Source organism: Gymnoscopelus microlampas, assembly GCF_963454915.1.
Source record: "Gymnoscopelus microlampas genome assembly, chromosome: 13".
Taxonomy (NCBI): domain Eukaryota; kingdom Metazoa; phylum Chordata; class Actinopteri; order Myctophiformes; family Myctophidae; genus Gymnoscopelus; species Gymnoscopelus microlampas.
The window spans coordinates 13,474,270-13,501,944 of record NC_139950.1 but is presented as its reverse complement, the minus strand read 5'-3'; the positions used below and the strand labels follow the sequence as shown (position 1 = coordinate 13,501,944).

At 43.4% G+C, this 27,675-nt stretch overlaps 1 protein-coding gene across 2 annotated transcripts in view; it reads right to left on the bottom strand.

Annotated features, from left to right (window-relative positions):
• Window positions 1-27,675, bottom strand: part of sptbn1 (spectrin, beta, non-erythrocytic 1) — a 119,351-nt gene that overhangs the window by 19,918 nt on the left and 71,758 nt on the right. For both annotated transcript variants that reach the window (XM_084077015.1, XM_084077014.1), the window contains 27 exons: window positions 26,800-26,915; window positions 24,035-24,147; window positions 22,334-22,521; window positions 21,205-21,322; window positions 20,538-20,696; window positions 19,270-19,365; window positions 18,789-18,995; window positions 18,461-18,614; window positions 17,674-17,825; window positions 16,817-17,035; window positions 16,585-16,665; window positions 15,498-15,704; window positions 14,630-14,841; window positions 13,105-13,242; window positions 12,262-12,382; window positions 11,117-11,332; window positions 10,208-10,360; window positions 9,751-10,017; window positions 8,769-8,971; window positions 8,200-8,290; window positions 7,555-7,701; window positions 6,283-6,546; window positions 3,069-3,293; window positions 2,643-2,732; window positions 1,167-1,448; window positions 556-686; window positions 27-231 (listed from right to left, as the gene is read on the bottom strand). In XM_084077015.1, the coding sequence (XP_083933141.1) occupies window positions 27-231; window positions 556-686; window positions 1,167-1,448; window positions 2,643-2,732; window positions 3,069-3,293; window positions 6,283-6,546; window positions 7,555-7,701; window positions 8,200-8,290; window positions 8,769-8,971; window positions 9,751-10,017; window positions 10,208-10,360; window positions 11,117-11,332; window positions 12,262-12,382; window positions 13,105-13,242; window positions 14,630-14,841; window positions 15,498-15,704; window positions 16,585-16,665; window positions 16,817-17,035; window positions 17,674-17,825; window positions 18,461-18,614; window positions 18,789-18,995; window positions 19,270-19,365; window positions 20,538-20,696; window positions 21,205-21,322; window positions 22,334-22,521; window positions 24,035-24,147; window positions 26,800-26,915 (4,555 nt within the window). The remainder of the gene's footprint in view (window positions 1-26; window positions 232-555; window positions 687-1,166; window positions 1,449-2,642; window positions 2,733-3,068; window positions 3,294-6,282; window positions 6,547-7,554; window positions 7,702-8,199; window positions 8,291-8,768; window positions 8,972-9,750; window positions 10,018-10,207; window positions 10,361-11,116; window positions 11,333-12,261; window positions 12,383-13,104; window positions 13,243-14,629; window positions 14,842-15,497; window positions 15,705-16,584; window positions 16,666-16,816; window positions 17,036-17,673; window positions 17,826-18,460; window positions 18,615-18,788; window positions 18,996-19,269; window positions 19,366-20,537; window positions 20,697-21,204; window positions 21,323-22,333; window positions 22,522-24,034; window positions 24,148-26,799; window positions 26,916-27,675) is intronic.

Genomic DNA, 27,675 nt, shown 5'->3' with positions numbered 1-27,675 from the left:
AAGTAGAGTAGTTGGTTTGCTCTCACCGTGACATGTTCGTAGTCCTGGCCCAGCTCATGTGACCCGGCCACCACCTCCCTCTCTGCGATCCACTGCTCCAGGTCATCCACCTCCCTGTTGAGCTGGAACAGCCGGAAGCGCTCCTCCAACTTGCCCCGCCGTTCCTCCGACAGGTCCTTCAACCCTGCGTACAACTTGTCCACCTGCGACTGACGCATCCCTATACGCTCACTGGACAGAGAGAGAGAGAGAGAGAGAGCATGCAACACATTGAAATGCTGCTGTCAATTGTTTCAAAAGTTTATTCCAAGCTAACCTTTCCTATGTGGATGTATAACTATTTATACCGTGTTTTAAACCACTTGAACCCCAGCATGCCTACAGTGGGGGGGAACATTCGCCAAAAATACCAGATCTACAAGCTCAAAATACATCGCAAGCTTGTAGATCTGCTATCCTGCTAAGCGGTCCGACTACAGTTGTAACTCAAGTCCGTTTCTTTAAGACTTAAGAGGGTTTAAGTGGTTGTTAATGTAATCAGTGCAGAAGGTGCACCTCTCGGGATGTTCGGCAGACACCAGTCCTCTGCTGGTCTGAGACAGCTGGTGGACGGTCTCGGCATAGTCCTCCACCGCCTGCTCCAAGATCTGATGCTTCTTCAGCATGGCCACTGAGCTCTGCTCATCCTGAGAGAGAGACAGAGAGAAACACAGAGACAGAGAGAGAGAGAGAGACAGACAGAGAGGGCCAGAGACAGCATACAAAGAGAGATTGAGAAACAGAGAGACAGAGATATATTTTATAAATATGATGTCTGCACACTGGGGTCATGCTCCTAAGTTTAACATGTATTGGTTTCCACCGAGGACGTGACGTTTGGAGCCTCATTCATCGGATCAGCTGGTGAAGCTCCAAGCGTCACTTCCATTTGATGGAAACCAATAAACTTAAAACTTTGGTACATGATCCAGTGTGTTTTTGGATTCTGATCTCTGCCCAGCACCTGGTACTTTAGTGAGTGGATGTGTGTGCCTTACGCACACATCCTAAAACATTTTTTAATCAACTAAATCAATTTAGTCAGATTAACCATTAAGCCATGTTTTATAATTTGGCTTATAATGCGAGCGGTGTGTGCGTGTGCATGATGTGGGTGCATGCGTTACCTTGGCCTTCTCCTCAGACATCATGTAGAGCTCCTGTTCGCTCATCCAGGCCTCGGCCTCGGCTGCGTCGAAGTAGTACTGCTGGGCCTCGTGGGCCGAGTGGAGCCGGGCGTGCCGTTTCTCCGCCTCCTCGCCCATCTGCGTCCACAGCGACGCCAGCTCGTCGAGCCGCTGGCGAATCAGCTGCGAGCTGGGGCTGGCGGGCTCCCGCAGCACCGTCTGACTGCGCTGGAAGATGTCATCGTAGCGAGGCTGGTGACCCTGGATCTCCTTCTGGAGGGTCTGCAGCCAGGGGGCAGAGGTCACACGGGGGTTAGAGGTGGAGAGGAGTGTTCGAAGTGAGAGTACTCTGTGTGTGTGTGTGTGTGTGTGTGTGTGTGTGTGTGTGTGTGTGTGTGTGTGTGTGTGTGTGTGTGTGCATGTGTGTGTGTTTGCCAGAGGTCGCGTTAGTCTGGTAATTGCCGGTTTTGACCGTTTTTAACGACAAAGACCGGAAAATGTAAATCTCTCTGGAATTTATTGTAATTATATTCCCCGCAAATCATGCACATTTAAAATCCTCTGCTTTGCAAATGTGCTCTCTCTCTCTCTCCCACAAACACACATATTCAGCTAAGTTACAGCTATTTTCTGTTAATTATAACCTGTGTAAAATGCGGTGCATTGGGACCGGAAGAAAGAGGTATTGTTGTGGCTGTGTAGATGTTGGCAGTCGAGATGGAAAAGCGCCGGTATTGAACAGTCAAAACAAGTTTTATCATTATGAGTTAAAATACGCCACAGACACTTTCAAACGAGAGGCCGATAAACAAGTAAGATGTTGGGTTTGGCGCGAGAGTAAAGGTGGCAAGTTGCCCTACAACAACAACAATGCACACGCATTTGAAGATGAAACATCCAACACAGATGCTTAACACTTTGAGATTTGTGTCAAATATAAAGTATGTTACAAATAAAATGTATTGTTAAAGACTACAGCTATCCACACTGCAACTGCAAAGTCACGTCGCATGCATGTGAAAGACGTTAATCATAAAGGTGGACACGTGTACTGTACGTTAAAACGTTACCACAGCTGGGCAATGTTATGAGGGATTATTCTGCGTCCATTTTTGTTCAGTACCCTTTGATTGTTCGTTATTCTGAAGACAATGTGTTCTAATAAACAGATGATGCATTATTGAGAAAACATTACGCACAGTGCACAAAATGTAATGTAGCTAATTAATCTAATTGTGCTAGATGAAGCCGTTGGGCTATATTACATTTGCATATTACTCCTTTATGTTCCAATATATATTTATGTAAGTGTTAGGCTGCATTTACACACCGGCTTGTCATTAATGCATTAAAACAATGAGTGTTATTTTTTTATCAGATGTGATGTCCGATATCCATTTTAATCAATGCGGACATTGTGACCAGCAGTTTAAAATCCTAGCGCGACCTCTGGTTGTGTGAGTGTGTTCGTGTTACCTGGTTTTTCTTGATCAGTAGTTGAACTGTCTGTAGATTGTGTCCATGGTCTGTAGATGTGGCCAGAGCCATCCTCTCCTCAACCCACAGCTGCACACAGAGAATGATGTCAGTGTCAATGGTCATATAAAGTATGTATGATGGAAAGCAACTAAGTATATTTACTCAAGTAATGCATTTAAAGGTAGGGTTTCTGATCAAATGCATATCAAATATCTAAATATTGATTCAAGCAACTTAAAAACATACATTCCATCACTTGTAATCAGTGATGTAGTGTAGTATAGTCTTAGCATTAACTGATGAATTGCATACAATGGACCACAATCCCCCTGGGGCTTTTTGTGTAATTGTTTTAGCATAACCTTTGACTGTACTACCTGTACCGTTCACAATTGTGTTCATAAAATATTCAATCAATCTTACGATCTCGTCCTCCACGTCTCGGTTGAACTGATGGATCTCCCGGGAGGCCATCAGGGCGTCCCGCCTGTTCTTCAGGGGGTCCTGGAGGGAGGTGAACTTCCTCTCCACGCCCTGCCTTTGGCCGTCGACCTCCTCCGAGTCCTTGCCCTCCTGGCTGAGAGCCTGAGCCTGAGTCTGCAGCTCCTCCACCTCCTTCTGACGCACCTCCACCTGGCTCTCCAACATCTGAAGGGGACGGGGGAGGAGAGGAGAACCGTTATCCAGAGAGGAGAACCGTTATACAGAGAGGAGAGGAGAACCGTTATCCAGAGAGGAGAGGAGAACCGTTATCCAGAGAGGAGAGGAGAGCCATTATCCACAGAGGAGAACCGTTATCCAGAGAGGAGAGGAGAACCGTTATCCAGAGACGAGAAGGATGAGAGGAGAAGAGAAGAGAAGGAGCTAACAGCATTCGCTCTGATGCTTCAACGGTCTGCTAATCTGAGATGACATGCGCTCACTCTCTCTCTCACTCCGCTTCTTTCTCTGCTTTAAATTGGTCTCTCTCCGTTTCTCTCTTCTCTCTCCCCCCTTTTACATATCAAACACTAGAAATGAGCTCTCTCTATCTCAGTCACACACACACACACACACACACACACACACACACACACACACACACACACACACACACACACACACACACACACACACACACACACACACACACACACACACACACACACACACACACACACACACACACACATCAAGGCAAATGGGGGATTACACAGTGTGTGCACGTTTGTCTGAATGATTTGGTCCGAGTGATATACAGTCTACATGGACTGCTGGCTGTAATATATTGTTACTCTATTACTTAACATATCAATCAATTATGTATCATAACTGTATAACTGAACAAAATACTATATGACTGAATGGATTGGTTAATACATTACTATTAACTGTATAACTGAATATCACTAATGTATTACTGTATGAATCCATCAACCTATACAGAGCTAGTTTAGATCTACCAGTAAATCAATACCTCGACTATCCATCCAGAACCAACACCAATGATTAAAAAGGAATTATGAATGATTAATAATTAGGAATTATTTTAAAGTTGTCTACCTGTGTGTAGTTGGGTTATCATGTGCTACAGTGTGTTTCACTCTGAACGTTTAAGGAACAGAGACAGTGTTGTCAAACTGAAACATGGCACTGCTGACAGGAAGTTGACGCTCAATTCCTGTTGTATACAGGGTGGTCAAAACTACCTTTTGACCTTTTGCGTCTTCCAGGCTTTTCCACACGGTGGAAAGGCTGGTTTTAATTCTGAACTGACTAGTGCAGTGGTTCTCAACCTTTTGTGGATCAGGGCCCACCCATCTGGAGCCCACCCATCTGACCACTTAAGCTGGCAGCCAACACGCTGAGCCGTGTGCATTTTCAGAGCAATTCTGTATTCCAGCTTGGATCAGTGTAACTAACATAGCGTTGCCGTCAGGCAGAAAGCTCTCATCTCCTTATCTTCTTTTTGTGTTTTTTTTAGTAAATGTATGTCCTACTTGATCATACTACAGCATCACACAAAAGCATCAAAAGTAGCAGATCTACAAGCTCAAAACACACTTTTGAGTGTTTTTGCTACAGGTTGAGAATCACTGGTTTAGAACCGGATACCGAGATTTGTTGGGGATTTTGTCCTCACCGAATATCCCTATCGCTTGGCTGCCACAATGTTATTGTACCCACACATGAGTTGCTACGATTCAGATTACCAGATACAAAACGAAGTACAGTATACCAAGATGCATTTTAACCCAGTGATCAAAATGAGCAAAAATCTAACCGTTGACCTAATTGAAACATTTAATGTTACCTGTACTAGTTTGATTAAAGACTGCAGTTAAATGAAGTGCCACTGGATGGCAGTAGGGTACTTTACAACAATAGCTTCAGTTTCCTCACCTGCAAAAATGTGATTGGACTACTGTACTGTAGATCTGACAAACCACAAGCTGTTAACAAACCTGGATTTGTGTTGTGTGGTGCGGTATTTATTACTGCATCTTCAGCCACACTGAAGACCAAGATACACACACACGTTTGAATTGCTACTTGTGAGGACAACAACATTACGATGCCAAATTTATGCCATACATTTATTTTTTGTGTGCTATTTTAACCATAACCCTAGGGCTGAAAGACACTGCTAGACACTGGCAGGCAACTAAGTATAAATCAGGCATAACTCCAACCCTAACCACTAATCCTAATTCTAACCTGAATCTTTTTTAACCGTAAGCCTAGAGCCGAAAAATAGCTGCAGATGCACAAGCTTTTTTCCGGTGCACGACACCAGCGCACAACTAAGTATAAATCAGTTATAACTATAATTCTAACTCTTAAACCTGACCTCTAGATGTCTCTTCTAACCCTAACACCAACCTGAATCTTTTTCTAATAGAAAACGTATCTCTAAAAATCTTTTTTCAACCACAAAACAACACTTTTCTTCTTAGAACCAGGACAATGGTCCTTACGTCCATTTCTCAAATTCTGATATACTTGTGGGGACATTTGGCCCTCACAAGTATAGTAATACACGTACACAGACACACTCTCTCTCTCACACACACACACACACCCCAAGGTAATTGATAGTGGTACCGTCAGGAAGTTTGGTGAAATACAATGGAGTCAATGAGGGCCGGCTAGACCAGCTTATGAACAAACCTTATTTCTGAACGATTGCATCCTTTGTCAGTTAATCGGTTCAGGAATATAAAAGAAGACACAGCACAGGTTGTTTTCTAATCATTTGTTTTTCGATGTGCACACTGTATAATTTCATTGAGGCATCTAAACAACTTTAGACACCTCAATAAAAGTATACAGTGTACACATCGAAAAGCAACAAAGCAGAAAACAACCTGTGATATGTCTTCTTTTATTGTCCTGGGTCGAGTATTTTACAAAGGTCGCAGTCGTTCAGAAATAGTGCTCGTTTAGAAGCCGGTCCACCTGGCCCTCATTGACTCCAATGTATTCCACGGCTGCAGTTTGTCCTCCCAGTACGACGAATTTGCCGTCTAGAATTGCTGGATATCGAAAAAAAATTAAAGTAGATGACCGTACCTTCTTTTTAATTACCTTGACACACACAACAAACCATTATCAACGTGACTGACAGCCTGGCGAGCCAATCCCGTCCTCTCCTCACCTGTTGCTTCTTCAGCAGGATGTTGACAGAGGTCAGGTCCTTGCCGTAGTCGTCGGATGTCAGTTGGCCCTCTAGCGCCCCCAGCCACTTGTCCAGGTCGGCGCAGCTCTGCGTGAAGAGCTCCGCCTTGTTGGCGTCAAACAGACACTTGGCCTTGGTCTGGGTGGAGCTCTCCAACTCCTCCCACATGGTCTGGAGAGACCCCAGCTTCTCCTGGACCATCGCCTCTGTGTCGGGTTTCTCTGCTACCAGAGCCAGGCCGTCCTAGAGGGGGGAGAGAGAGAGAGAGAGAGAGAGAGAGGCAGAGAGAGGCAGAGGCAGAGGGAAAGGAGGGTATGTTTCTTTTTTATTGTGGCATTATTGCTTCTTGATTCCCTAAATATCTCTCATATTATACAGTATCTACCCTATCTATCTATAATATGTCACAGCAGATCATCTGTTTCAGTCTGGTTCTGTTTTCTGCATCTTCCTCAGTGACTCCTGCCACCTGCATGTCGTCTCTCACCGTATCCACTTGGCCTTCCTTCCTCTCCTTTTACCTGGCAGCCTCTCTCAAAGTACCTACCCCACATGTCCAATCTCAACCTCGCCTCTCTTGCTTTATCCCCAAAACCTTCTAACCTGGGCTGATCCCCTAATGCAGTGGTTTTCAACCCTTTTCATATCAAGGTCCATTATTTGTTTGGGATTTGAGCCACGGACCACCATTTCATGAGATTTAGAATCTCAGACCCGAGACTTATAGAATATTTCGTTGGATACGATTTTGTCCACAATTCCATGCTGTATTGATGTGGTACCATAGGAGAAACAGCCAAACATTGATCAAAATAACAAATATTGAATTAAGTAATGCAGATGTTTAACAAATAATATTCTTTTAAAAGTCTTAATGAATTAAACTCTTGACAGCGTAAAATGAAACGAAATGGACCTGTAAGAGTCTATCTGGTTTCATTTTACACTCTCAAGAGTTAAAGCTCTATAAGGGTCCATTTAGTTACCAACTCTCCAACATTTAGCTTGGGACCACCTGGAAACCCTCAAGGACCACTGGTGGTCCCCGGATCACTGGTTTAGAACCACTGCTCTAATGCAGTCATTTCTGATCTTGTCACTCCTAATGAGAATCGTTCGCTAATCTTGACAATTTGTGAAATGTTTAAATAGAATTGATTATCACCACAATATCCACATTGAGATATTTGTTCAAAAAGAAATGGGGATCTTTTGTCCATATCCCCCAGGACTACAAACAAACAGCCATACCTTCTCTATCTTGTCCAGCCACTCCTTGTTGGACTGCAGCTCAGCCATGAAGGCTTGGTGTTTCAGCCACTTGCTGTGGAGGTTCCTGGCCTCGTCGTAGGACATGTCCTGAGCCGTCAACATCTTCTCATTGATCCACAGAGACAGCTGCAAGACGTCACAGACACACACGTTAACACATGTAATAGTTAAATGCTGTATTCACTTCAAGGAAGTCTTCACATCTTTCTTAAAGGGATAGTTCACCCTCAAAATGACTTTTTTTCTATCGATTAGTCACCCCATGGAGTTGAATGTTTTTGTTGCATTCCTAAGCCAATAATTTGATGACAGGCAGCGGTTCCGGTAGGAAACACAAAGAGTCTCCTTTGTGTCTCCTACCGGAACCGCTGAATACCGGTCCGCTGGTCATCAAATTATTGGCTTAGGAATGTGACAAAAACAAAAACATATCCATGAATTCAAGTTTCCATGGGGTGACTAATCTGTGATTTACAAGCTCAAAACGCGTAGCAAAGCGCGACACGTTGTGAGCTTGAAGACTACCTATTTTTGGCAAATGCCCCCCTCATAGGGATGCTGTGATCTAGGTGATTAAACCAAACAGTGGAAGGAGCCATGTATAACAGGGGATGAGCTTCGTACCTCCTGGCAGTCCTGCAGGAACCTCTGCGTATCTCTGTTGTCCTTCAGTTTGGTCAGAAGGTCGTTGGCTGCAGCTCTGTTCTTCTTACGCCTGCAGGAACACACAGTTATGGACTCATTATTATCATTATGGAGTTAATATCGCACTATGGCATTGGTTCTCAAAGTGGAGTCCTGGGGGGGGGGGGATTCAGCAAAATTTGTGAATACACCATCACGATAATTTTAAACACCGTATCCATACATTGGCTATTCCAAAATAGTACATCTACAAGCTTGCAGCGTGGCTTGTTTGGACAATTTTGAATAATTGTGCATTTTCTAACACAAATCTTCTCTTCTGGGGGGTCCCTGGCACAACATATATTCAGATGGGGGTCCGTAGCCAAATATACATCATATCACCTTGACATGCAAAAGTTTGACCCAAAGACCAAGGAGATATGATTTTTCGAAGACCTAGACTCCTGACTACTTTTTTTTTTTAAATGAAAAATCTCTGGCAGTGGGCAAACGCAAAAAAAAAAGTTCTGGCAGTGAATGAGTTGATGGAGTCCACTTTCTCTTACCTCTGGTCAATGGAGTCCGCTTTCTCCTGGATGCGGTCGGCGTTGATGTTGCCGTCGGCGACGAGGCGGCGGCCGGAGTCGACCACGGCGTTGATCTTCTCCTCGTTGGCGTCCATGGAAGTCATGAAGTCGTCCTGCTTTTTGATGGCAGCCTCGGCACCCTCCAGGGTGGTCGCCATCTCTGTGTGGGCCAGGACATACTCCTGAAGACAGAGAGAGAGAGACATGAAGGACAAGAACATCTCTGTGCGGGCCAGGATGTATGTTCATTGTTCAAATGCTTCCGTCATACAGTCTGGACCATGGAAGCAATGAAAACAATCCAAGGGTAATAATAATAATAATAATAATAATACATCCAATTTATATAGTGCTTTTCTTTGTACACAAAGTTGTTTACACAACAGAACAAATAAAAGGAACAACTATTATTCTTCGGTAAGTCCCAGCCTGCCAACGACAAGTTTGGACGAGTTTTGTTTTCAGTGGTTTTCCACTAGATGGCGCTGTTACCTATCCTATGGATGATGCTTTCACTTCCTGATGACGACAGAACCGGAAATGACGTTGTTTAAAAAAATAAAAGCTTGTTCACTTCCTGTTTATTTCCTGCAGTGAAATGGCCATACCTCTGCTAGATCTCTGCTTTACGGCAAAACAAGCCTCACTGAAACGGCCATAGGTCTTGAATGGAGGATCTACAGACAATTTTTCCCCCCTCTACTAGGACAACCCGTGCATGTAATCAAACGATGTCCGTGAGGACGGCGGTCACAGAGAATATTCCATGATTTTTCAAAGGTACAGTAAAATCACTGTTTTTGCTGCAGCGGCACACTATTACACTATTGATCTGGCAGTCAAAGAGATAAGTGAATAACTAGTTAAAGGCTAAAAAGCAGAACCCGCCTCTACCTTTTTGTCATAGTTTTAGTCGACGATATTAAACAGAATGTGCATTATATTCTATTTCTAGGTGTACCTGGTTATTGAGGAAGGCCTCGGCCTGCTTGGTGTCCCTGAGGAACAGCTGGTACGCGTGGGACTGGGACAGCAGGCTCTGGCGGTTCTCCCACATCTTGTGGAGCTCGTTCCAGCCGGTGTCCAGGGCCTGCAGCCTCTGCCTCAGGAACATGTACTGGGCGTCCGTCTGGTCCTGGGTCACCAGCTCCCCCATGTCCCTCATCTTCTGGTAGTCCTCCTCGTAGTTGCGGATCTCGTTCTTGATGTTCTCGTGCTGGGTCAGCAGCTGCTCAAAGAGAATTGAGAGGTTTTTTTTTTGTGTTAGTCACTCGCTCATACAGGTACAAGGTATCAGTGGTGGAAAAAGTACTCAAATTCTTTACTTAAGAACCAATACTGCAATATAGAAATACTCTGTTACAAGTAAAAGTCCAGAATTCTAAATTTGGGAACCATTGCCCTGCTCCACCAATCACCTTCTCGGCCTCGGCCAGTGTGTTGGGCATGTCCTCTGAGGCGATGGCAGACTGCGTGCGAGACAGCCACGACTGGAAGTCGTCCAGCTCTCTGAGGAACTGCTGCAGTTTGCTGGCTTCGCCCAGAGACGCCTCGCGGTTCTTCCTGGTGTCCTGGAGGTACGAGGGGAAAGACATGGGCTCAACAGGGATGCAGAGTTATACAGCAATATACCGCACTGCTGAGGAAAAGTACATCTGCCCCCATTTATAGTCGAACTAAAAATACAAAAATGAAATAGAAACAGCTTTATAAACAAAATACTGTCACTGCAAATCTAGCTGCCTATTAACCCTTTTAGAACGGGAACGCATACCGTGTCATTTTTTGATTTCTTCAAAAATAGCGGATCTACAAGCTCATAGCGCAGCACTATGAGCTTGTAGATCTATTTTTTGTTATCGTGATTATTTTTTAAAGCGAACATTTGTAACTCAAATCTTTGCTTCTCGGGATTCTACAAATATCTTCTAAAATCAGTTTAAAAAAAAAAACATATGTTGCTATAAATCAGTGGTAACTTTTTCATGTCAAGGACCTCCCACAATGGCCACGGACCCCCATCACCCCCCCCCCCCCCCCGAAGCAAAGATTTGAGTTAAAGATATTCACTTGAAAAAATATATATAGTATATTGAAAGATTTGAAAAAAAAAGAAAAAAAAAGAACATCTACAAACTCAGCGCAGCAATCGGTGCTGCGCTATGAGCTTGTATATCTGCAATTTATTTTATCGTGACTACATTGGATCTAAATCGTGACTACATTTGATCCTTTAGATCGTAGATTATTTTTTCCATTTCCTGAAAAGTGATGGTTTTGGACATACAAGGTTTCCACCCGACAACGATATAAATCATATCTCGTACCTTCATCTCGTCCCAGACTCCGGTGATCTCTCCCAGTCGTCCCTTGATGCCGTCGGCCTGCTCGGGGTGTTCGGATGCCAGGCGCTCTGCCTCCTTGCCCAGGTCACCCAGCTTGTCCTCGATGGCCGCCAGGTCTCTCTCCATGCCCGTCAGCTTCCTCTGCAATGCCATCACCCCTGCCAGGTCGTTGCCCAGCTCCTGGGTTGATTCGATCACCTGGAACGTCGAACGGAGACACACGCATATTAGCCACTTTCAACCTGGCATCCCTATTTATTTATTTTTACAAATGTTTAAAAATAGCACAAAAAATATATATAGCAGATCTACAAGTTCAGCATTTTTTTCACAATCTCAGAACACTTTTGAAAGTGAAATTTTTTGCTTAAAGGGATAGTTCACCCCCAAAAATACTTTTTTCTATCAATTAGTCACCACATGGAGACTTGAATTCATGGATATTTTTTTTTGCTTTGGTCGCATTCCTAAGGAGGAGACGCTTTGTGTCTCCTACCGGTATCGCTGCTGGTCATCAAATGATTGGCTTAGGAATGGGACAAAAACAAAAAAATATCCATGAATTCAAGTCTCCATGGGGTGACTAGTCGATAGAAAAAGTAATTTTGGGGGTGAACTATCCCTTTAAGTGGTTAGATAATATGGTAGATGTTGGTCATTCAACCGGAAGCTGTCCCGAAATGTAAGTTACTGTAACCTGACTAGCTGGATCAATGGCCAGACACTGTAACCTCTATTGTAGCTGTGACCTTAACCAATAGGTGTCAGCTGTGGACCACACTGGTTTCACACCAGCAGTCTCATCAGGAACCAGTTTGAGTTTAGACTCCAGATGATTGCTGGTACAATAGAGATCAAGCGGTAATCTAAGGCTACTGTATGTCACACTGGCAACCGAAATCTCATTACTGGTCTATTCAGATCGGAATCAGATTGGTTTGATCAAGTCTGAACAGCAACAAAACCCACACGGAAACTTGCTAATCAGATTTGAACCACATTGCTTCCTAGGAGGTCACTGGCTGAAAATAGCAGATCTACAATCTCAAATCCTGCTAATTTTGGCAAGCGACAAACCTGTGCCAGCATTCCCCTGCTGGGGCACCACTTTGAAAAGTGTACAGTACCTTGGTCTTCTCCTTGATCCAGGACTTGGTCTCATTACATTCCAGATAGTAGTTCTGAACTCCCAGAGCAGAGTTCAGGCTGTCCTTCTTCAGGTCCACCAGGTCTCTGAACTGACTCCACCTGATCGACAGACACACAGACACACTTAACACATTAAGACCGGGAACGCATCCGAGTCATTTTTTGATTTGAGCTAAAAAGCATTATTTTACACTTTGGCTAAAAATAGCAGATCTACAAGCTCATAGCGTATCACCGAGTGCCGCACTAGGAGCTTGTAGATCTGTACAGCACTGATTAATGTACAGTAATTGAGTAAATGTACTTACTTTCCACCACTGTTTATGGTCCTTGTATGTTGTTATAATGTTGTTTGTAGTTTGTTAATTATTATTATTATATTATAATTGCATTTCTGTTTTTATTTGTACTGTACCATTGTTAGGAAGGATAGATAAATAAAGTATAGTATTATTATTAATAATATTAGCATCACAAAAGCCAACTGGCTAAACAAGCTGTCCTACTGTCGGCCTATGTGTTAATATTGTGAAACAGTTGCCTCTTCTAGAGCAGATGACCTATTCTTTATGACTTCAAAAACAACTGGGAGAAAAAGATGGGGGAAATGGTTAGACTACCTGGATAATAAACCAGATATCTTCTTGTTCCTGTACCTTATATCTTGTAAACATTTGTTTTGGTTGTTATTGATATATTGACAGTATTTTAGTTTTGTTTCTTTTCTGTCTTGCTTGTTCACTTTCTGTGTCCTGTGTTTGTTTTGGAAAAATGTATAAATAAAGAGTTAAAAAAAGATATTACAGTATAATGCACCGTACCTGGTGTTCAGTTTGTCTTGCTGTGCTTTTATCTTCTCCTCACTGGGATGTCCACTTTGGATCAGTTGCCTAGCAACCTGGTTCACCACGGCAATGCGAGATGCCTGGCTGTTCATCTCTGGCTCCAAACTCTCAAACCTGTGTGTGTGTGTTTAGAAGTGGAGAGAGAGAGGAGGAATAGAAGGGAGAAAAAATATTAACACATTGACTGCCAGAGTTTATTCCAAATGTACCCCCTTGACTGCCAGTGATTTGCGTGTTTTTTTGTTTTCTCTATTTTCTTATTTAAATGCATTTAAGTTTCTCAGGCCATGATTTTGAACACATACGACGATCGACCAGCAGAGCGCAGCAAAATGACACCCTCGATGACTCGCTGACTCGCCCCCCCCCTCCCTCCAGGCTCAAACAGTCAAAAGAACATGAACCGGATGTGATTGTCTTTGACAATCTCTGATCGGCTTGTGATACAATGTGATACACGACGACGATGCCTGATCGTCACCCGGACCAAAGAATATAAAAGGGGAGCTCTCCCTTTGTATTTTATAGCGTGTGAAAAAAAGTGTTTTTCTCTATTCTGGACGAAAATGACCGGAGAAAAACAATGTGACCCGGAAACGATTTTTTTTTTTTACATCCAGCTTCGGGTGAGTGTGACGTAGGTGGAAAACGAAAGTGATGATGAAAAGTAAACAGACCCGCGCGATCACAGATGAAACCAATGAAAATACCTAATATCGAGTTAACTCGAGCTAGGCAGTCGAGCGCTGGATTACTAATATCGAGTTAACTCGATCTAGGCAGTCGATGTGTTAACTAAATGAGTTCAAATTCAGACATCAACTTACCAAATAAAAGATTACCGTTTATGTGAAACCCATTTAATGAAAAACACACTGAGATGATATGACGTCTGACCTCTGTACCCGTGTTCATGGCCTTTGTACCAGACACTATGTATGTATGTATACGCTTCACTGGCCACTGTATTATACGTCAATATTGCCGGCATATTGGGCGGGTCAGCTTGTTATAACTGCACTGTCTGAGTTGTATATACTGTAAGCACCTGAGACTAAAACGTTTTTTTTTCTCCTGAATTTCCTGAAAATGTTCTTATTTTTTGCTGCGTTTTTGGCAAGAACAAGCTATATTCAACAGCCAATAACTAAAGAACGGAGGGGGTTGCAGTGACAAGCTTTTTTTTCTCCACCCCGGGTCCAAATGGACCTGTATGGTCTGTAATTTGTACACTCGCATTCTCTCTAAAATAAGGATTTTACAGTGTAGATAAGGATCCCAGAGATAACAAATCAAAAGGGGTCCTGTGGCCGGGTTCTTGAAAGTAAAAAGATAGAGAATCACTGCTCTAACCAATGTGGCGGCCACAGTGACATCTCCCTCCAATATGTAGCAGCAGTGGTATCTGCCTGTACGTACAGTATATCTATTTACATCTACCTGTATGTATATCTATATACATCTACCTGTCCAGTATGACCTGTGCAGTATGGCCTCTGACCTGTGTTGGATGACCTCCAGGTCCTCCAGCCTCTCGGGTATCTGCATGGCGTTGAGCCACTGCTCCTTCTCGTCGATCCACACCGCGCAGGCGTCCGCCTCGCTCAGCATCTTGTAGAGCGACAGGGCGTCCTGCAGGGCCTGCTTCCTGAGCCGCGTCAGCTCACACACCTCCTTGTAGCGCTCCTCGATGCCCGAGAGACGCCCTCCGACCTGAAACACAACACGTTCATCATGATTAACACATTGACTGCCAATCGCGTAGACCTACACGAACCTATTTAAAGCCGCCAAGTGCCAATCGCGTAGACCTATGCGAAGTGGTGTTTTTTTCTTTTTTTCGAAAAAAAGTTCACATTGCACTTTTTAAAATTTTCGATACGGCACATTTCATTGTAGCACCACCGGAAACGGAATTATCCGGGATCCGGTTTTGCCGATCCCGTCGGCCTCCATTCTAAAGCGCACACTAAAACGCCATTTTCTTGTTTGTAGTTTTTCTCCTCGCTGATCACTGTTTAACATAAACCGTTATAACAACAAATGGCGGTCTCCGTTTTGCATGGGATTTTCACTGGGCGACGGAGAAGGATCTCTGCTGAGTTTACAAACAGTTTAGAGCTCAATCTTAAGGATTTTAACGAGGTCTATGGCGACGTGAAAAAAACAAAAAAACAACAATAAAACATTGGCACTGGTGAGTACATTATGAGATTAACCTCTGGCATGGAATGTGTTAAAGGGATAGTTCACCCCCAAAATTACTTTTTCCAATCGATTAGTCACCCCATGTTGACCTGAATTCATGGATTTTTTTTTTGTCACATTCCTAAGCCAATAGTTTGATGACCAGCAGTTAGACAGTGTACCTCATCAGAAGCCTGCTGGGCTTCAGGCAGGGTCTTGGACTGCTCGTGCAGGGCATCGATGACGGGCCTGTAGCCGTTGATCTCCTCCGCCACGTCCTTGTGTTTCTTCATCAGCGCCTGGGTGGAGAACTCGTCGTGGCCGACGTCAGCGCTGGACACGATCCTCAACACGTCCAGCATCCACGTGTCAATGTCGTCTGCGTCCGTCTGCAGGACATACACAAGTTTACCACATGATGACCACATCCTGTTACGTGATGTTATGCTGCAATGCGTTATGGTCATTTTCAACACCTAAATAGAATAACAATAATCTAAAAACTAACCAATACCAGACACAATACTGTACATAAAACTGTGAGACGAAAGCATTGCAATAACCAGTCAGAATCTATTCATGTGAGCACTGTTGATTTGATTTTAACCGTAAACTTTGAGTCCTCTGTTAAACACATTGCCATCAGTCCTCTCAGCCAAGGACCCCTTGGCTGAGAGAGAGATGAAGCGTGGACCCCCCCACTACATACAGTATAAAATTGTGTCGCAGATTAAACCTTTACATAAATTTCATAGATGGGTTCAGACATTTAACCACTTAAACCATCAATACTTAGTAAACTTGACCTTAGGCTCAGAACTTGCTGCTCTTTTTCCCCCTCTAGACCAAACCACTTCTCTGAAAATTGCAAATCTACAAGCTGCGATGCGTTGTGAGCTTGTAGATCTGCTATTTTCGGAAAATGTTGCCCGCAGAATATGGATGCTAGGGTTCAAGTGGTCAATTTTTTTGTTTTTCGAAAGCTATCACACAAAGATTTAGTGCTCCCCTGTAGTAACTCTTAAGGGTCCCCGGACCCCCTGTTGAAGACCCATGCCCTTTACTTTTGAAGTGAGTTGCAAATGAGTTCTTGCACATGGGCAACAAAACAATCACCATTAGTGGAGGCTCAAGTAGTTGCTCCATTAGTGCTCTACTACTGATGACTACCTCATGTCACATGATCATATAGCCTGGCTGGTAGCATGGAAGTTAGTCGTTAAACTTCCTTACAACATAAATGTCAAAGTTGTGTTAAGGTGTTGGCACCTGGAACTGGTGTTGGTTGCAGGCTTCCTCCAGACGAGCTTTTCTAACGGCAGACAGACGCTCCAGAGCCGACCACTGGTCCTGGAAGAGAGGAGATAAGAGATGATGAATACTGTACAATAGAATAGAGCTCTTCAGGTCCGAAATGAAGGACCCATTAACCCTTTAACAACATGAAACATTTGACTGTAAACACAATTTGAAAAGCTGTTTTATGTCCAACATTCCCTACCTGGATGTCCTGAATGCGTTCCTTGATTTTATCCGCTCCGAAGTGATTGGCCGCAACAAGCTCCTCCCCCTGCTTGATGGTCTGTTGGAGGTGGGCGGAGCGTCCGCTCATCTCGTCCTCGAAGGCTTTGTGCTGACTCAGCAGACGCCGGGCGCCCGTCAAATCCTTCCCACAATCCTCCAGGCTCAGGATCTGTTCCTTCTCCCGGACCCAACCCTCCTAAAGCACAGGAAATGACATCATACAGTCAGTGGTGTAAAGTAAAAAAGTACTACTACTTTTGTACTACTACAAAACATACATTAAAAAATTAAGCCCATTTCATGTATTCGAAAATAACCGATCTACAAGCTTATAACAGATTGGCTATGTTCGAAAGATTTAGACAAATTTTAATAAGCTTGTGAAATGGGACATTCTGCATAATTAGTACTTTTACTTTTGATACTTTATTTTATGATGCCAATGCTTTGGTACTTTTACTTTGAATACAGGAATTTACTTTTGATACTTCCAAGTATATTTTGATGCCAATGCGTTTGTACTTTTGAATACAGGACTTTTACGCAAATTATAGAAATACTAAATGTTACTTCTTCTGGCACTGGTATTAAACTGTAAACAACATTACAAACGGTCAGCTGCGCGTTGTGAGCTTGTAGATCGGCTATTTTCGGCACACATCCAAGTATAAATCAGGCATTACGACGCCATCAAGGTCCGCCTTGAAGGCCCGCCTCGATGGTGACTAAAACCGTATGATATTTAGTCAACTAAAACTAGACAAACATTTCAGAAAAGTAAAATGTGACTAAAACTTTCAAAAATGTCATGTCAACATGAACACTGCTTCAGACCTCCTCGGCCATCTCCCAGAAGAACTTCCACAGACGTCGGGACTCCTCCAGCCGCGCTCGGCGCTCTGCGGCCAGCTGACTCAGCTCCTGGTAGCAGAACTCCATGTGGGACACGCGGTCCCGGATGACCTGGGGGTCACATGGCTTATAGCCTGCAGGAGAGGAGAGGAGAGGAGAAGGGATGAGAGGGGATGAGAGAACAGGAGGAGATATGTTTCAAGGGCAACAGAACACATTGGGATCTAAAGTGCAGTATTAATTTCAACTGCAAGGTGGCAGTGTTGTCTTTCAATGGTTAACATTAGCATAGTCTATACTGTATGAACACACTGCATATGAAGCTCTGCAGTGTTATTTAGTTTGAGTGTTGAGTGTGAAGGTTGAGAGTGTGAACGCACTATATAGGTAAGAGTGTGTGTGTGTGTGTGTGTGTGTGTGTGTGTGTGTGTGTGTGTGTGTGTGTGTGTGTGTGTGTGTGTGTACACGCTGGGCAAGACCTTGAGTGTCTAAACGGAAGTCCCGGAATCTGGCGGATGTACCGCTCAAGGATATGACGTTGACGCTTTACAAATCTGTTTACATTATCTGTGCATGAAACGAGTGTTACGATTGGTCGAAAAAGATTTCCGGAGAATAAACGTACAACGGAAGTCCCGCCCTATAGACACTCTCTGCATTAGGTCGTGACCAGGCTTTTCTCTTCGCAGATGAGTAAGGCTGGGAACGTGTGTGTGTGTGTGTGTGTGTGTACTGTATGTGTGTGTGTATGTGCGTGTCTCTCTCTTACCCTCCTTGTCGTCGGCGAACCTCTGTGCATTGTTGTTGACGGCCTTGACGCGGTCGGCCTGGATGGCGATGTCGGCCTCCACCAGCGTGTGCTTCTGCAGCAGGTCCTCCACGCCCAGCAGGTGTTTACCATAGTCCTGAGACAGCAGCAACATCTGGAGGACAAATACACACACATCCTGAAACATCTGGAGGATAAACTGGATAAACTGACCCCTGAAACAGCAGCGACCATCCGTTTAGAACAGAGAGCTTCACTTCCATCTCATCCCTCCATCCATAACTTCATCTCATCCCTCCGTCCCTCCCTCCCTCCCTCCTTACTATACCTTCATCTCGTCCATCCAGTCCATGATGTAGAGCATCTCCTGGAAGACCCTCTGCAGCCCCAGGTTGAGCTCCAGACGCAGCCTGCGAGCCTTCAGCAGCTCCAGCAGGTACTCCCACAGGCGGATCACGTTGTCCTTCCTCGCCGTGACGCGCTTGATGTCGTGGTAAGACTCCGCCTCCAGCTCATTGGCCACCAGCACCACCGCCTGGCGGGGCGGGGGGGACGGACGGAGAAGGAGAGACCGATGAAAGAAAGAGAGCGAGGAGGAGAGACAGGTTGAAGAAAGAAAGAAAGAAAGACGGGACAGTGTGAAAGAAAGAAAGAAATGCTTTTAACAACCATATCTTTGACAGTGTGTCGTCTCAACCAATCACAGTTTATGCCAACCGTCCCATCCCCTCGGGCAATGGGATCTAAATGCAAAGTGTTGCCATGGCGTGGTAAAGGCAATTTTGTTTAAAAAAATGTAAATCACACACCTGCACTCGCTCCTCGTACGCAGCGATGTCCGTCTCTATGGCCTCGTGTTTCTTAGTGGCGGCGTCTACTGCCTGGAGGTCAAAACCAAAGTTATCCTGCAGAGGAGAGAGGAAATATGATTTTACATTTTACAATTTAGGCATTTAGCAGACACTCTTAATCCAGAGTGATTTAGAGTAAGCAAGGTAAACTCGAGGTAATACATCAAATGCATAGAGATAGTAATCTAGGATCATAGGTAAACCATGAACCTATCATCAGTATGACATCAAAAAATAAATAATCTGTACATTGAAACTATACACATTATAGGATTCCTGGTCTACAAATGAATCTGGCATCCGTCTACATAACATGCTATCTAAATTACATTTTAGCCTCTGCATAAGCCTGCAAGGTCGTCAATGCTAGGGCAGGTGCTACAGGCTAAGGTGGAGTCTGAAGAGGTGAGTCTTCAGATTACGGCGGAAGATTGGGAGTGGGTCTGCAGTTCTAATTGCAATGGGGAGTTCATTCCACAATTTGTGAGCCAGAAAGGAGAAGAGTCTGGGAGGTGTTGAGCGTTGTCCCGGATGTTTTAGGGAAGGTTCTAACAGCTTCCCTGTGTTAGCTGTGTGAGCGGGAGGGGATGCGGTTCTACAAGCTGACCTTGTAGATCTTCTTGTAGATTTTCAAATAGTCAATGTGTATAGGGTTAAAGTGGTTAAAGCTGCACTATGTAACTTTCATCTTTCTATCTCAGATTTGAACCCATTTCCTGTGCAACTGGTGACATTTTTACCATTGAGCTTATGGAGCCTGCCTGCTTGCTCAGGGGATAAATTACATCTCGACCATCAAAGGTCAAAATTCGTGTCAGATCCTGTGTCTAGGTGAGACATGACCTTTGACACAATCTAAATGTCTCAATAGAAGAGCAGGGAGACAAAATACAACCACCCCATATGAATAAGTTATATTAATACTCTACCATACAGATCGGCCAAAATAAACATTTATTCATTAAAAGAAAAGTTACATAGTGCCGCTTTAAACTGATGTTGATGCTATGTTAACTCACTTTGCTGCAGACCCCCTGGAACCCCCCCAAGACCCCTGGGGGTTCCCCGGACCACACTTTGAGAAACACTGTACTAGACAACTAAAATGACAAACACTGTACTAGACAACTAAAATAACAAAAACCACAATGTGTGTGTGTGTGTGTGTGTGTGTGTGTGTGTGTGTGTGTGTGTGTGTGTGTGTGTGTGTGTGCGTGCGTGCGTACCTGTGACACTAGTCTCTGGTTCTCACTCAGCCAGGTCTCTCTCATGGCCGCCTTGCGGTCGAAGCGTCTGGCCAGCTGCTCCAGTTTCTCCTGGCGAATCAGCTCCGTCCTCAGGGCCAGCTCGCGCTCATGCTCCGCCTTCTCCAGGCGCTCCCACGACTGATACACACACACACACACACACACACACACACACATATATATCGTCGCTGTCGGGTGGAAACCTTGTATGTCCAAAAACTGAGCCACTTGTATTATAGTCCCTTGTCTCTGCTGACCCCTAGTGGTTGGTTCTTCAGGCAAGCGGATGCATAGAGCTATACAGTATATCGTTGCTGCAACGCGTGGTTTCGGAAAAGCATCAACGTATGGATACGTTTGACAACCCTAGTTAAAGGAGTACTTATCAATTACACACCCCATGAAAGCTGGAATTCATGGAGATTTGTTTGTTTTTGACGCATTCCTAAGCCAATAATTTGATGACCGGGTGGCTGCTCAGTAGGAGTAGGAGACTCCGCTGGTCATCAAATTATTGGCTCAGGAATGCGACAAGGAATCTCCATGAATTCAAGGCGTCATGGGGTGTTTAGTTGATAGATAATGAGTATTCTTTGGGTGAACTACTCCTTTAAGACAGGAGTACTGTAATGGAGGTGTTAAAGACCTTGTTGATGTCAGAGATGAGTTTTCCTTCTCTGGGGGTGTACACCTTCTGGTTGTTGGCTCTCATCTTACTCTGGATGGTGAACAGCAGCACCTCCAGGTTGCCCTTCTCTGTGAACCTACACACACACACACACACACAGGGGTGGTATTAGTATACTTTCTAGGTTGGTGGTTTTATGAATACCATTATATACATTTTGTAGAAATGTTTAACCCTTAAGCCGAAAGTAGATGATCTGCAAGCTCGCAACGAGTCGCAGCATTGTGCGCTTGTAGATATTCATTCTTTGGCGCGTGACTAAGTAATAATCAGACACCTGTAAACCTAACCTCTAAATGTGTGTGTGTGTGTGTGTGTGTGTGTGTGTGTGTCTTGGAGTGAGTAGGGTCTAACTCTGAGGTGATGGCTGTCTCGGAGGACTTTACAGTATATCTGCTACAGTACAGTAGGTGATGTGGGTGTTTGTGTTACTAAATTCATTAGTAGAAGTGAATACTAACTTGGTTGGTTTCTCTACAGTACGGTAGGTAGGCGTTATGTGTGTTTGCATTACTAATTTGGTTGGTTTCTCTACAATACAGTAAGTAGGTGTTATGTGTGGTTGCGTTACTAACTTGTTTGGTTTCTCTCCATTTCAGTAGGTAGGTGTTATGTGTGATTGCGTTACTAACTTGGTTGGTTTCTCTACAATTCAGTAGGTAGGTGTTATGTGTGTTTGTGTTACTAACTTGGTTGGTTTCTCTATAATACAGTAGGTAGCTGTATGTGTGTTTGCGTTATTAACTTGGTTGGTTTCTCTACAATACAGTAAGTAGGTGTTACGTGTGATTGGGTTACTAACATGGTTGGTTTCTCTACAATACAGTAGGTAGGTGTTACGTGTGTTTGCGTTACTAACTTGGTTGGTTTCTCTACAATTCAGTAGGTAGGTGTTATGTGTGTTTGTGTTACTAACTTGGTTGGTTTCTCTATAATACAGTAGGTAGGTGTTATGTGTGTTTGCGTTACTAACTTGGTTGGTTTCTCTACAATACAGTAAGTAGGTGTTACGTGTGATTGGGTTACTAACATGGTTGGTTTCTCTACAATACAGTAGGTAGGTGTTACGTGTGTTTGCGTTACTAACTTGGGTGGTTTCTCTACAGTACGGTAGGTGTTGAAGGCCTGTAGTTGCTGTTGAACTCCGACCAGAGAGTTGGCGAACTTGCGGTTGTTGAGGATAATGATGGTCTGTTCAATCCACTCCAGCAGATCTGAGGCCAGCGATTCATACTTCTCGACCATCTTCTCTGTCTCGATGGCGTTTTCCAAAACCTGCAGGACACAATATCATATTTCAGACACAAAGTCAAGCTTCAGGACAACAGATCGGTGCCATCAATAATGTATTAACAGCAACACCTTCCTCATGACTGCTCAGGACTGAGCAGTCTTGAAGCGGCAATCCGGAACTTACTTAAATTAATAAAACAAATCATATCGTTGCTGTCGGGCAGAAACCTCTTATCTCCATAATTTAACTTTTTGATTTTTTTCATGAATTAACGCCCTACTTGATCATACTACAGTGTCACACAAAAGCATCAGATCCACAAGCTCGAAATGCGGCGTGAAGTGACGCGTTTTGAGATTTCAGATCTGATACTTTTGCTATTTTTGAATTTGAATCCTGAAAAGTAACAGTTTTGGACATATGTTTCCAACCGACAGAGACGATAATATAATATACATAAAATACTAGTACATCTACAATGGTTGGAGGTGGTCTCCCTACTCTTCCACTGAGGCATTTAGACCCCGGTAGATGTGCATGGGAGACCCGGGTTCGAATCCCAGGTGCGATTACCTCTCTCTGCCAGGAGAGGGCATACTGTAAGTTACGGAGTGCAGCGTAAAGCTCATTTCATGCTCTGTCACATGACGCCGCCGGCATGCAACAAGTATGAATTAGCCATTATTTTGTATTAATTCAAGCACCAGCAACTCCTCGACAATAGACTGCCAACGTTTGTAGTCCCATTTTGCACTTCCTGGTTCTCTCACTCAAAGTCTATGGGTTTTTGAGCACAAGTGTATTGTGTATATTGTATTGTGTATTGTAGTAGCTGACATGTTACTCAAGTGACATGTATTGCTACATTGTGTGTTTTTCTGTGTCCTGAAGGCGAGTTTCCGCTAAGGACTAACAATGTATCTTTGAATGGCTTTTTGCTTATTAAGCGACCAATAGAAAGTGGCCATTTGTGAAGATTGTTATTTGTAAAAGTATCGCCAACTTTTAGTCGCCATAGAGCTTATTTTCGGCAATAATATTTTTTTTCACGAAAGAAACAGGAAGATGCTAACTTCCTGCTTCTGACAACAGCAATATGACATCCCTGGAACACTCTACTCTATATAATTTCATCACAGTCGGGTGGGAAATTTGTACGTCCAAAAACGTTACTTTTCAGGATTGGAAAAAATAGCCTGTGTTCCAATAGGTCCAGTCATCATTTAGTCACAAGCTCTTGTTAATACTTTTCATTGTTTAAATATTTAGACAGACAGACTTCAACCTAGCATACCCATTATGGGACACAATGCCATTATAGGCAAAAATGTTAAAGAAAAAATATTACAATAGCCGATCTACAAGCTCACACGCTTGTAGATTGGCTATTTTCGCTAGTTCTCCGTGACACTGTCATATGACAAAAAATAAATTGGGGAATGAAATTGGGCAAATATGACATAATGATACAAGGTTTCTGCCTGACAGCGATTATATGTACTGTGAGGAGAGGATGTGGCTGAGGTCTCCTTCATTAAAGTAGGCCCTCTGTACCTTTCCAATACGCTTTCCTTCCACCTTCAGGGCCTTCATCTTAGAGAAGTAGTGATAGTAGGTCACTACGTATGTGATGATGGACTTCTCATCCGGATGGTCCACGCTGATGTCTGGAGAGGAGAGGAAAAGTCACATTTGACTCATTGTAATGCAGATAGAATCATATTTTTAATAATAATAACTCAGATTTATATAGCACTTTTTTAAGTACTCAAAGTCGCTTTACATAAAGAAAAGGAAGGAAGGTTCAAACCCTCAGAATTCAGCAGCGTTGAGGGTTTGTGTGCGTGTGTGCGTGTGCGTGTGTGTGTGTGTGTGTGTGTGTGTGTGTGTGTGTGTGTGTGTGTGTGAAATCTTTGCACATCTCTCTGCTAATACACCAGATGTTGTTGTTGTCAACTAAGGCTCCTAATCAGTTTCTATTCTTGAAGTGGCCTGCTGCACCTTTGACTCTAGCATAGAGGAAGCTTGTATGACTAAAGTCATTAAATACCAGCTGCTCCTCCATACCATCACAGAGCTATTCACCTGTTTCCTAGGCAGTGTGTTTTCCACTTCCTGTCGATTTCATTGAATATCATTGGTCATCTGACCAGTTTCATTGGATTTCATTGGATCAAATCGACAGGAAGTGGAAAACACACAGCCAGGCACGGACTGGCACAGAAAATCGGCCCTGGCATTTGTGATCTTCACCGGCCCATAGCGGGGGTCGGCCGCGCGCGAAAAAAAATTGCGGTTAATTGGAGGATTTTGTTAGTTTCTTTTCGATTTCTGGTGACTTTATTTCGGTTTTAGGGTTAGGATTAGGTTAGGGTTATGTTATTTAATTCTTATTTTTGCCTGATTTCACTTTATTTGTTCTGCTTTATATTTTATTTTAGGCCAATAACATTACTGTTGCAATGTTAAATAACATTGCAACAGTAATAATAGTGTGTTCTAAATATATATAAAACAAAACGAAGAATATAATTGTGTTAGTTGTATTTTGATTATTGCTTGTCAAACGTTTTAGCTATCCTATGCTAATTAGTTACTAGACCAATTTAAAATGGTAGATGTTTTTCTTTTGTAATAATCCATGCTAATTATTATTGAACCATTGTAGATGTTCATATTTCACAAATATACATAGGAACCTATTCTTTACTATTACTCCATTTATAGGTCACGTCGTCAGTAGCTCCATTTTACGGCGATCTAGTCACAGTCCAAGTTTAATATCATAGCGCTCACTTGTCTATCAAATGATCTACACATTGCCTATATGCATAGGATTATTTGTTACACTTAATATACAGCTTCACACTCCAGAGAAACACACGAAACCCGCCACCAATAACTGCCCGCTGCGGGCAGTGTTGCCAGGTTCTATGAGAGAAACAAACAACCAGGTCTAGGAAAACAAGCCCAAAAGAAGCGACAATGGGCCACATGAGCCCTTTAATTTGAAAATAGCAGATCTACAAGCTCACAACGCGTCACGAATCACGATGCGACTCGTTGTGAGCTATTATATCTGCTATTTTCAAATAAAATCTTGGGGAAAACGCCGACCTGACAACACTGGCTGCTGCTGCAGGCCCCATATCTCACATCAAGCTGCAGCATCATCAAATAAGGCCACACCGAATAGTTAAACTCTTTAGTCTATTACAACCAAATTCACCCTGAGACAAAGAGCAGGGCCCGGCGGCCAAAAACACAAGAACTGTAACGCACACACCAACCTTGCACTGCGTTAAGACGCACACAGGCAGCTGCCCAATTAATTGACCAAAGCACAATAGAATAAAATAGATTAATAAACAAGTACTGTAGGCTATGTTCTACCTTATTGAATGAGCAGCTGTCGCATCAGTGCGCTTTCGGTCGATGATGCAGTCCTTGTCCAAAGACACAAGAGTATATTTTTCAATTGCCATCAGCATAAAGGCCTCGACTCTAGAGGTGTTTCTGTCATGCTGTGCTCCTCAGACGGTTTTTGATTCATTTTAATGTGGAAAAGCTTCGCTCACATCATGTGCGAGCACTGACTGCTGTGCGACTGCTTATGGACCGACATTAACACTATTTTCAGCAGACTGCTGTTGGGCTAACAGCTTTGTTATTTTTAAACCTTTCCCCCCATCAGCGTCCAGACATTTTCGTTTTTTAGCTCGTACTTTCTCCGCATCAGCCTTTACTTTTTTGTTTTGTTTTCTCTCCATTCTCCTGACAGTAGAATCCACCTGCTTACATTCTATTGACGTATTCCCGCCCGGCTTTTTTTGAAGTGGTTTACGCCAAGCGTACGGAGCAAACCACTTGAGCGGGGGCCGGGGGGAACAAAGTCTCTACCTCCCCTCCACCAAAGTGTCACTATCACTTCAACCCCCCTATGACAATGTAGTGAGTGGACCGGGCCGGCAAATTTCTATTAATTTAAAAAATATATATTTTTTGCATCTGCCAGAAGTGCCAGACCGTCCAATCCGGGCCTGCACACAGCCTAGGAAACAGGTGAATAGGTTATAGATGCAATCTACTTGTGTTTATCTGTGGCAGCCTAGGACATGTACATAGGTTGGTTGTAAGAGGCTTGGGATGCCAAAAAAAGTAGCTAAATGGCTTGCGAAATTCTGTGCAATCTCTTCTATTATTGGTATGGCGAAGACAGTGTTACTATTTTTTACAGCACCTTGTAAATATTTGTGTCCTTACATTGTATCTCTTATGTGGACATAAATACATTTTTAAATGTGTGCATGCGGCCTCACCCTCGGCGTCCAGTAGCTTGGTGAGTCCTAGGTGTGCTTCTGCCAGGTTGAAGGCATTCTGCAGGTTATGATGAGCGTTGGACTTCTTCAGCTTGTCGAAGTCTATCAGGTCTGGTCTGGATCACACACAAGCACATTACACACCATTAATATACAGTACAATAACCATTGGAGTAGTGAATTTGATGTTTATGCTTTGTTAACATGACTCCTTAAAGTCACTATTAAACACTTGGGATACTGAAGGGGGCTACATGCTACCATAAGACATCAGAACAAAGTGCTTATGGAGCACCTAGATGTTTTGACTGTCAGAACTAGCCTGTCAGATCTAGAGGGGGGGGGGGGGTTAACCTGTCAAAAGATCAAAGGATTATGAAAGGTCTCTTGTCAATAAGAAGGTTTTTTTTCTTATGGGCCATAAGAACTTTGTTGGGATGTCTTATGCTAGCATGTAGTCCTGAGGTAAAAAACAAAACAAAAACGATTTTGAAATCAATTCACTTTGTGCAGGAAGCTCATAGAGACATTCCCTTTCTTGACTTTTCCTAAATATGGAACATTATCATGTATACAAATGTGTCTTTAATGTGTGTTAAATGAGGTATAATGGTTTAAGGAGGTATGTGTTATCTGTGTTTGTGGATGAGGTATAATGAGGTGTAATGAGGTATAATGGTCGTTATGTGTTACCTGTGTTTGTGGATGAGGTATAATGAGGTGTAATGAGGTATAATGGTCATTATGTGTTACCTGTGTTTGTGGATGAGGTATAATGAGGTGTAAAGAGGTATAATGGTCATTATGGGTTACCTGTGTTTGTGGATGAGGTATAATGAGGTGTAATGAGGTATAATGGTCATTATGTGTTACCTG